The sequence below is a fragment of the Cornus florida genome, unplaced genomic scaffold (genome assembly GCF_030987335.1).
Source record: "Cornus florida cultivar Cherokee Brave unplaced genomic scaffold, ASM3098733v1 CherokeeBrave_3.0.0_Hap2_Chr05, whole genome shotgun sequence".
NCBI classification, from domain to species: Eukaryota; Viridiplantae; Streptophyta; class Magnoliopsida; order Cornales; family Cornaceae; genus Cornus; species Cornus florida.
In genome coordinates, this window is record NW_026775575.1 from 104,818,067 (window position 1) to 104,829,839 (window position 11,773).

Here is an 11,773-nt window from a genome sequence, read left to right on the forward strand (position 1 = left end):
TTTTTAATACATGATAGGTTGACTTAAGTACTAATATTTATGTTTCTAATAGATGCAAGAGTTTTTTATGGCCTAAACCACAAATTCAAATAAGAATTTCTTATTTATGATAATTGGGAAAAAGTTTTGTTGAAACCATTGTGACACTATGTTTAATGTTAGACAATGGATTTTATTTAAATTGTTTTAAAATTTTTATGTTTATTCAATTTCCCATAATTTGATTTTATTTCAAAAACTTTATGTTAATGGTTTTTCATTTAAATTTGGTAATGATATTTATTTAAGAAATTATAATTTGTGAGTTATGGCATTATTGTTGATGATTTCTGTAAATTCAAATTTGATGGTTTATTTATTAAAATCCTTTTGATCTTGTATCATAATGTTAGAATTAAGCGTAACTCAATTAATAGAAAATTTATCTTTGGCATAAAAGACTAGGTCAATATCTAGTGAAATGTTAGGAAAATTAGTAAAAGATGTGATTCTTCTGAATCTAAACTTTACTGATTTTGATGTGTGTGTAGATTGTATTAAGGGTAGACAAACGAAACGCACAAAGAAATGAGCCACAATAAGTACATAGCTTCTTGAAATTATTTGTAGACTTTCTGATGTTCCATCTTTTGGAAGAGAAAAGTATTTTATCGCCTTTATAGTTAATTTTTCATGTTATGGATATATCTATTTTTTGTATGAATAATCTCAAGCAGTGGGTACTCTTGAAGTATACATAAATGAGGTTGAAAAACAACTAGATAGAAAGTGAAAATCATAAGGTCATATAGAGGTAGTGAATATTATGTAAAGTATGATGAAACAGGTTAATACTCTAACCGTTTGTTAAACTCCTTGAAATGTATGCCATTTGTGTTCAATACACTTTGCTATACATGCCACAGCAGAAGCGTGTAGCTGTAAGGCGTAATCGTACTCTTATGGAATTGATTAGGAGTATATTAAGTAATTCCTCGTTACCCATAATGTTGTGGATATTAAGTAATCTAAATTGTACAAGTTTTACTATCCGAAACATAGTACGATAATTATTGAAACCGGTAATGTCAGATTCATTAAGAATGGTAAAATCAGTGGGAGTGATAAAAATAAGAATTTGATCATTTCAGAAGTTTGGGTACAAATATATTTACCCATAACTTATAAGGAACACGAAGAACAATTAAATGATCAATAACTCTATAATGAGATTGTCACCAATGAATAGATTGTAGAAGAATTATAAGGAATAACATTAAGACGATCTCAAAGAGAAAGGAGATCTGCTATTCCGGATGACTATGTGATATATCTGTAAGAATCTGTTTTTGATATATAGTGAGATATATACGGATCCGATTACATATTCACAAGCCATTAACAGTAATGATTTTATTAAATGGATTAGTGTGATGAATGAAGAGATTATAAAGAAATCTTCTCTCTAGTATTTAAGAAGGAATTTTTTAAAATATCATAGCATTAGTAGCTTATTATGATTTAGAGTTACATCAAATGGATGTGAATACAATTTTTATGAATAGGAATTTATAAGAGGAAGTCCATATGAAACAACTTGAAGACTTCATATTAGAGGGTAAAGAATTCATGGTCTGTAAACTTAAGATGTCAATATATGAATTTAAACAAACTTCCTAACAATGGTATATTAAGTTTAATGATACCATTATTTCTTTTGATTTTAAGAAAAACATTGTTGATCAGTGTATATACTAGAAGGTTAGTGGAAGTAAGTTTATATTTCTGATTCTATATATTGATGATATTTTATTTGTTAGTAGTTATCTTAGTTTATTATATGAAACTAAAAGTTATCTCTAAGAACTTTGAAATGAAATATATGGATGAGGCATCCTATGTGATAGGAATAGAAATATTTCATTATAGATCACATTGATTTGTTTTTAGAATTGTCTCATAAAGCATATATTAAAAGAGTTCTAAAAGATTTGATTGGATGAACAATATTATGAAAAAGTGCAAAGTAATTTATGATTACTTTGTCTATTATGAAATTTTAATTTGTAGCATGCTTTGAGATTATAATTTATGGTTGCAGAATTTATTTCATGACTTGAAGTTATGGGTACCGTTTTCAGATTGCTGAAAATTTATGCTGCAATTGTTGATCTTCTTGTATGAAAAATGATAGGTATTCTAAAGTTGAAATACTTTATCATTAAAGAAAATATTTAGAAACAACGAATATCTATAGAAATTATAAGTACATAACTTATGATTGCAATCCATTAATGAATGGACTACCATTCAAGACATTTATAGAACATGTTGAAAGAATGGGTCTTAAATGTAGTCAATGATGATTATTTTTTAAATGTGGATTGCTTAAATAGTGCTTATATATTTGATATTTTGCGCTGATTAAATGTGTTTATGATATTTCCTATTAATTAATGTACATGTACGTATTGCTTTAATAAGTGGTAATAGGAATAGTCTTGGAAAAGACATTATTGTTAGATCATTATTGATATTTCTCATTTTATAGACTATGTTGAATAGATTACTAGTGTTATAGTACATGGAAGGGACTGTGTCATTTAAGGATATATAACCGCCATGACTCGCATTGGTAATTTATTTACCATGGTATTTATGATGACCAATTTAATAAGTTAATCTGATTTATGGTGCACATTAATGACTATTTTACTAAACCACTACAGAAATTATCATATGTGCCAAGTGGGAGAATGTAAGATTATTTATTTAATTGTGGCCCACATGATTTGGACATATGACATATTACTTGGTGGATAAGTAAATAGATATCAATTAATATTATTTATTTTTGGTCAACTTATAATTACCTTTTTGGTAATTACTTATTGGAGAAATGTTTTCCTTTCTTATTCCTTACTTTGATGGAAAGTAGAATTATGTTACTATAAGGAAAACTGGTCCTCTCTCTCCAAAATTTATTTTGGTTCGAATCACCTTTATAAAAGTGCATATACTCCATCAATTATGTACAATTAATGATACAACACGTAAAAGTTTTATGTGAACAAAAGGCCAAGAGAGAGAAACCAGTTTCCACCTTTACCTGTTGATCAGAGTTGCAGATTAGTTTGTGGTTAAATGATCTAGAAGTTGGATTTAATCTCAACAAGGTTTGTTATCATGAATCGAGGTATTTATATTTAACTATTTAGATATGTGAAAATTATGAAGTTCTAAAATTATGGGATTCATGTTTATTTGTGATGAATGGTTTAACACGAATAATTATAGTTTACAGAGAAAACCTGGAGGAGAGTTCACAAACTCATGCAGAGGTTTGTATATTGAAAGAGAGACATTTGCAACAACAACAAAAAAAGGACATCTCCAACCCACTTATTTATGCTATATAGATTAGGACTCTGAGCAGATGATACATCTGTTTATTTTTAGCTGGCAAACCATTTGGTGGGTTCGATTTGGTTGGTACAGAAATGCCCACATTTTTTTCTAATTGTAATACCAGAACTGGGATTGAAGATAGTCAGTAACGTTCTTGTCCACTCGGAATGCCTTGGTTAGAACATCCGGAGAAATGGGTGGTTTTGACCCAAAGACCGCGTTAGCAATGGTGATAACTCCCGGGTTTTGGCTGCTCAGGGCGGCAAAAGCTACTGCATTAGTCTTTCCAACATTGAATTGGAAGTGAATGAGACCAATTGGGAACACAAAAACATCACCAGGATTCAAGACCTTAGTGAAGAGAGTGTTGTTAGGGTTGGAGGTGACGAACCCAACGTAGATGGTACCTTCTAAGACAACAAAGATTTCAGATCCGCGTGGATGCGTGTGGGGTGGGTTTAGGCCATTTACTCCGAAGTCAATTCGGGCTGCGGATATGCCAAGAGTGTTGAGTCCTGCTATTTGATCAACAGTTACTGGAGTCACTGCTGACCCAACTGGATTCGATGTGTTTTTAGCAATTTGCAACCCTGGAAAGAAGAAATCATTGGCTGTGGCCAGCTTCGGGTTCCTGCAAAACTTCCCATTCACGAACACTGCGCAACCAAAGTAAAAGTAAACTTTATCAATAAAATGGACCGAGATATATCCTCTATTATACAACAATAAAGGTTGTGATTGAAACACACATACACGAAGGACTACTATGTATTTCAATCATATATGACCCAACTCCATTAGAATATAGAACATGCCAATTGGAAAATAACGAAATGAAAACCAATTAATGTGGACTACTACACCCTTTCACATAGAAAAACAAGAGCATTCATGCATGTGAAAAGGCAAAAACAAATTAAGACTAATTAGGTCTAATGGGATAATATATGCATATATGTATATCATACATACCAGCTGAATTGGGGTCATTAATGGCAACACAAAAGTCCTGAAGAGGGGCGGGGTCAGAGGCATATGCTAGTGAGAATGCAAAAGCAAAGATAGCTGCGGCTACAAGGAAGTGATTGCTCATTTTCAACTTCTTTGTAGGGTTGCTTGGATAAATCTAGCATAGGGAGGTGACTATTTATAGATATAGGGTACTCTGTTAGTTATTAAGTTTTTTTGTTTACTTTTTTTATTTTATTTTTTCTGGGAAAATCAGTTGGTTACGAAGTTATCCAAATTAAAGCTACATTTGTCATAGGTTAACTCTTTTTTTTAATCTCAGGTCTACTCGTTCTTCAACAACTAGCACCCACCTACCATTTATTTTTCCTAATCTTGCATCAACAGGTTTTATCTCCAAAACAATGACTATTTCAATGTATTGAAGTGGTCTTTTTTTTCCTCATATATTGTTTCAGCTTCTTTCTTTGAGGATTTATATTAGGAACGTAATTGATAGCCGAAACTTTAACCTACTTATATTTTTCTAAAACATCCACTTTTGTATATCAATTATAATTAGTTGGTTAAATTGAATTTAAAGTTGTACCATTGGTTTTGATTCCATATATTAATAATCATGACTTTAATTAATTTACTTCGACAAATAGATAATTAAACATCTTTAAATCATTTTTCATATATTGTTCAAGTCAATGCTCAAAGAATATTCTTTCAAAAGAACAAAAAGGCTAAAGGAATATGATTGCGAGTTTTAATTAACGAACTCAGACAATTATGTTATGTGAAAACCATTGTAGCAAAAAGTACTTAACCAATCCTATGTTTTTTAGTGCAGAATGGGATATTGCTTATTTAAGCAAACCAACCATTTAGTGGGTACATTCTACCTAAAGCCTACGACAATAAAAAATATAAAAATTTATTTAAGTATATATAAAAAATTATTTTTTAATCAATTTTTTAAAATATTATGAATCTAAATGTATTCATTAATATAATATAGGAATTCGTTTCATAAAATATAAAATAAGTATTTGATATATTTTTAACTTTTTTTTTACCAATTATATTATTATATTCTTGTTAAAAAATATATATTTTAAGTTCAAAACTTATTTAAAAATGCGTTTTGAAATATCTTTAAAATATTTGAGAAGCATTGCAAACATGGTCAAAGCATCTGAGATATATAGATACATGTTAAAAATTAAAAAAAAAATAATTTAAAATTATAGATATGTTTAAGGAGTATCGGACACATATTCGTAAGTATTCAAAGAGTGTCGGTATCCGATACGGACACGATAGGAGTAATTTGACCTTGTAGAAGTATCATTGCTTCCTAGATGACTATGCCCAAATTTGAACTCCTATTTTTCAATTGACAATGTAAACATTTTATAAGTGTGTAAATCACTCCCCCTACATTTTTCCTATTAAATTGAGTGAAAAAAAAAAAAAAAAAAAAAAAGAGTGGTTGTAGCCATGTCCTTAGCTAAGTCACATAAAACGGGAGTAGAAGCGAGAACGAATTCAAGAACGAGAGGATGAGAGCGGTTGAATTAAGTCATAAACAGTGAGAAATCTAATAAGAGCTTGTGCGGAGTGGAAGCGCGCTCGAAACATAAAAATGACACCTACTGAAAAGGATCGTGTAACTTAGCTCCTTTATGTAGTCCCGTTTATCTAATTGCTTGTCTTTCTTTTTATTATACTCCTATACATACATATGTCAGGAAAAGAGGTACGATGTTGCTCTCAACTCATTAGTCAATAATTCCCATCGTAAAATATATATAGGTTATTATTCCATTTATAAATATTAGCATATAGACTTATTATTAAAATATTAAGCAGGTTCCATCGAGGAGGGGTTAGAAAAATTCGCCAAATAATGCGTTATGTTGAATTATTTTACACATCCTAAACAAGTCTGAACTGGCCAAATTAATAATCTTAGTTCCAAGTTTATTGAGAGATTCAAAGTCAAATCCACCATTATATGTAGGTAGAGTTTGATTTATTCATAAGCATGCATTTTGATTTATTGGCAATGCGACTGATTCCTTTAATTAGATTGGAACTCAATATTTTATATGATCAATTCCGTTGCTTTTTTTTTTTTCAGAAAATTCAATACTTAATTGATTATTAGTACTAATTGATCTGGATCATTACTCATTAGTCCCCTACATACATCAAACATTCAAATAGAAAAATATTGATGATATGCAAAAAGCAATGGTGCTTCTTAATGAAAAATTGCATATGTTAACACAACTAATCCAACTGGTAGATAACAAGGATACGAAAGATCAAATCAACCAGATGATTTTTGATATAACCAGATGATTTTTGATATAATCTCTTTAAAGGTTTCACTCACTTACTAACATTTGTGGATATATGTAAGTAAAGAAATTTATTCCTTTTGTCCCGAATTAGATGTTGCATTTGGTATTGTTATTAATCACAAATACTAAATGCAACATCTAATTCGGGACGGAGGTAATACTACTTTTATTTTTATTTTTATTTTTATTATTTTTTACGTGACAAAAAAAACACATACATATTTTAGTCCAGAATGTGCATCAAGCTACATATCATCTATTTTTCTTTCTGGTAAATAAATTGACTAATACTATCTAACCATCATTTATTGTAAACTTAAGAGTGTGTGTGTGTGTACATACTGTAGCAGCATTATCTTTTTGATATTAGATTGAGAGATTGATACCAAATTACCAAATGTCTTTGTGGAAGTGAAAAGAAAAAAAAAAAGAAAAAAAGAAACGAGGAAAGAAGCGGAGCAATTCTAGAATTCACCAGATGCCTTCGATTCCACAAGGAACCTCGAAAGGCTCGAATCACAAGGTAAAACAATAATAGTACCCGCCGGGTCAGCTTGATGCCATTTGAGGTCTTAAATTAGGAATTCGTACATAATTATATTAATATAGTATTAATATAATTTTTATTGAAAAACTATTCTCTTTACTTAATTTGCAATAAGTTCAAAAATATATAGTAAAAACTATTTATGTTTTTAACTTAATAGATAGTGATTTTTTTTTATTTTTAAAGAGGGTCAGTAAATTAGGAAGTACAAAATTCTGAACCCGCATTGCTATACAACAGAATTTAAAAATAGAAGTATAAAAGTATGAAAATGTTGAGACAAAAAAAAAAAAAAAAAAAGAAGTAATTATAAGATAAAACTAAAAGAGACATGTTTTTGTTTTTTTGTTTTTTGTTTTTTTTGAAACGTACCTTCCTATTTGAAGAGTAAGAGCCGGTATCAATGGGCCATTTGGCCCTTTGGTAAAAAGATAAAAGATATTTGTATTAACAAATGGAAGATTTAACATCTGTATTTATATATATATATAAAATTTTTAATTAACTTTTAAAATATTATATATCTAAATGCATTCACTAATATAACATAGGAGATCGTTTCACAAAATATAAAACAAGTATCCTAATGATATATTTTTAATTTTTCTTACCAATTATACTATAATATTGTTGTTTAAAAAGTTATATTTTAAGTTCAAAACTTATTTAAAAGTGTGTTTTGAATTTTCTGAAAAATATTTGATATGTAATCAAAATATCTGAGAAGTATCGGATACATGATCGAAGCATAAGTGTTAAAAAATTTAAAAATATAATTAACTATACGTGAGAAGTATCAGATTCGATCCTCGAAAAGTATCAAATACATGGTCGAAGCATACACGAGAAGTATCGGATCCGATCCGTGATATATATATATATATATCCAAAGAATATATTAATTAGTTAAATTAGTTGATGATCATTCAATAGACTCTAATAATGTATTAGTTAATGATCATTTAAATATATGAATTAAAGGTGATAAATTGAAGTTTTATCTGTTAGGTTATGGTTAAAAAATAAATAATATTGGACAATTAATTAAGAAGCACCTCAATATCAAATCCATCATTCATCGGATCTATGGTATAACGGATCGATGGCGGATTCAGATATTTCCAAACTGTTAGGATTGGATCGGATTAGGATTGATGCCTAATCCGATCCGAGGTCACTCCTAATGTGGGTGTGAAAAAACATTGTTCATTTTTTCAAATTATCCTTTTTATTTTGAGGTACCACTCTTGTACACCGAAGTACCACTCTTATGCCCACATGTATCTTTCTTTCTTTTCTTTTTTTTCTTTTTTTTCAGACCATCCTGATAACATGATTTGGACAAAAAATGATACCTAAATAAGAGTGATATCTATATAAACAAAAGTGATATTTAAAAATAATAATGTAATTTGGTCTAACTCCATCTTATGGAAACATAATTATTTTGACTCCATAAAATGATAAATAAAATTTCAAAACTCTATGTTTAAACCTTAAAGTATCCCAACAGTTATTATTATTTTTTTTTTGGCACAAACTTTTAGGGCCCCCAACAACTCGACTAATTTCCGAGAACTTAGAAGGACCCCTCCCTACTCAGGTCGGGTAAGTCACTGTAGGATAATGGAGACTAGACACAAAGAACATCCAGCGGGATTCAAACCCCAAACCTTAGACTTGTTAAACTTCAAAACTCAGCGAGTAAATCGTTGGGCATATCGGAAGTGGATACATGTATCCCAACAATTTTCTGGTCGGAGTCTTATCAGAAATTGGCTTCAAAGAGTCAAAGCAACAGCACAGTAGTTTGTAAGAACCAATACTGATATGGATCATTTAGGTGCATTTTAGCAAGTAGAGTTCTACTTCCAAATTTTCAACAAGAAAGTCTTTGATTTGGTTTTATTAATTTTATGTAAGGAGTACGCCAAGGAGGGACGGACCTCACCCTTTCAAAATCTTACTGCCTAAACCTTGTAGAAAATTGAAACTTGCAAGGACATGACATGCAGTTCTATACTGCCTCTGATCCATCTTTCCAAATAGTAGTATCATTGTATATATATATACACATGTATATGCATCTTCGATGAAATTATAGATGAGACCTCATGTTCGTTTGTGACAATTACGAGCACCATTTTCTTTAAATTAATTGCGAGAGAGAGAGAGCCTGGACGAGAGTTCACAAACTCATGCAGCGACTAGTATATTGAAAGAGAAACATTTGCAACCAAAAAAAATAAATAAATAAATAATAAAGGACATCATCAACGTACCCACTTATTTATGCTATATAGATTAGGATTCTGAGCAGATGATGATACATCTCTGTTTATTTTTAACAAACCAACCAATTTGGTGGGTTTGATTTGGTTGGTACAGAAATGCCCACATTTTTTTTTCTAATTGTAATACCATAACTGGGATTGATCGAAGATAGTCAATAACCTTCTCGTCCACTTGGAATGCCTTGGTTAGAACATCAGCAGAAATGGGTGGTTTCGACCCAAAGACCGCGTTAGCAATGCTGATATTTCCCGGGCTTTGGCAGCTTAGGGCAGAAAAAGCTACTGCATTAGTCTTTCCAACATTGAATTGGAAGTGAATGAGACCAATTGGGAACACAAAAGCATCTCCGGGATATTAGACCTTAGTGAAGAGAGTGTTGTTAGTATTGGAGGTGACGAATCCAACGTAGATGGTACCTTCCAAGACAACAAAGATTTCAGATGCGCGTGGGTGTGTGTGGGGTGGGTTTAGGCCATATGGTCCGAAGTCAATTCGGGCTACGGTTAAGCCAAGAGCGTTGAGTCCTGCTATTTGATTAACAGATACTGGAGTCACTGTTGACTCAACTGGATTCGATGTGTTTTTAGCAATTTGCAACCCTGAAAAGAAGAAATCATCGGCCGTGGCCAGCTTCGGGTCCTTGCAAAACTTCCCTTCAAGAACACTGCACAACCAAAGTAAAAGTAAATGTTTGTACACAAATTTGCAATAAAAACAAAATTGGGAGCAAATAGAATATTTTTTTAATTTATAAAGATGAAGTACAATTCTCTGTAATAATATTCCAAAGAATAAGGTCCTCTTTCTCCTTTTTGGTTGGTTGGATCTAAGGGCTGCACCAATTTGATCTTGAATCACTATAGAGTTTGGATGAAGAACAACACGTTCGTTCTTTGGCTGTGGTTGTTGTTAATCACCGTGAAAAGAATGGCACGATTTGATGTACTTGTTCTTCGTTTTCAGAGAGGTTTTGTTGAATTTGGTGAAGAACGACTTTGTGTCCCTTCTGAATTTCTTGACCTTTTGGATTTCTGAATTTGTGTCTTCTCTTCTTCCTCCAGGGCACTACTTCACGTATAATCTCCTGATAAGGATAAAATTAAAAGTGGGCCGGGCTAGTTATATTATAATAATTATTCTTAAAAATAATTATTTCAAATATATTTTATTAGGAATAATTATCTATTTATTTAACCATCTGGGTTGGGCTAATTAAATAATTTAAGTGGACCAATCTTGGACTAATTAAATAACTTAATTAAACATTAAGCCCATATTTAATTGGTTCATTTGTCAAAACCAAAACCTACTCAAATTTTAGTGTCTACAACGTTATCAATAAAATGGACTCTGATGTACAGCAATTAAAGGGTGTGATTGAAACACACATGGACGAAGGACTACTATGTGTTTCAATCATATGTAACCCAACTCCATTAGAATATAGAAGATGCCAATTGGAAAATAACGAAATGAAAACCAATGTGGACTACTATACCCTTTCACAAAGAAAACACAAGAGCATGCATGCATATGAAAAAGCAAAAACAAATTAAGACTAATTAGGTCTAATGGGATAATAAATGCATATATGTATATCATACCAGCTGAATTGGGGTCATTAATGGCAATACAAAAGTCCTGAAGAGGGGCCGGGTCAAAGGCATATGCTAGTGAGAATGCAAAAGCAGAGATAGCTAATCTTGCATCAACAGGTTTTATATCCTAAACAGTGACTATTTCAATGTATTGAAGTGGTCTTTTTTTTTTAAATCTCAAGATCAAGTCATTTTTCATAGGTTATTTTTTTTAATCTCAAGTCTTCTTTTTCCTTTTTTTTTTTTTTTTTTTTCATATATTGTTTCTGCTTTTTTTTTTTTAGGATTTATGTTTGGAACATAATTGATAGCCGAAACTTTAACCTACTTATATTTTTCTAACAAGTCCATTTTTGTATATCAATTATAATTAATTGGTTAAATTGAAATTTGAAGTTGTACCTTTTGGTTTTGATTACCATATATTAATAATCATGATTTTAATTAACTCATTTTGACAAATAGTCAATTAGACGTCTTTAAATCATTTTTCATATATTGTTCAAGTCAATGCTCAAAGAATATTCTTTTAAAAGAACAAAAAGGGTAGAGGAACATGATTGCGAGTGTTAATTAACGAACTCAGACAATTATGTTATGTGAAAACCATTGTAGCAAAA

General features: G+C 30.7%; 1 protein-coding gene and 1 pseudogene across 1 annotated transcript; both read right to left on the reverse strand.

Annotated features, from left to right (window-relative positions):
• Positions 1–3,495: 3,495 nt before the first annotated feature.
• Positions 3,496–4,798, reverse strand: LOC132309897 (germin-like protein subfamily 1 member 10). The gene is made up of 2 exons (XM_059808157.1): positions 4,360–4,798; positions 3,496–4,043 (listed from the first exon to the last, which is right to left on the reverse strand). The coding sequence occupies exons 1-2, from the start codon at positions 4,478–4,480 to the stop codon at positions 3,496–3,498; spliced, it is 669 nt and encodes a 222-aa protein (XP_059664140.1). The 5' UTR covers positions 4,481–4,798.
• Positions 4,799–9,668: 4,870 nt separating this feature from the next.
• On the reverse strand, positions 9,669–11,504 carry LOC132309898 (germin-like protein subfamily 1 member 13; annotated as a pseudogene).
• Between the last annotated feature and the right edge of the window lie 269 nt (positions 11,505–11,773).

What these genes read in the sequence shown, in the direction of transcription:
- LOC132309897 (XM_059808157.1), bottom strand. Translation starts at nt 4,480, where the DNA reads ATGAGCAATCACTTCCTTGTAGCCGCAGCTATCTTTGCTTTTGCATTC. An exon ending in TAATGACCCCAATTCAGCTG is followed by an intron (nt 4,044 to 4,359) that starts GTATGTATGATA and finishes TTGGTTGCGCAG; the next exon opens with TGTTCGTGAATGGGAAGTTT.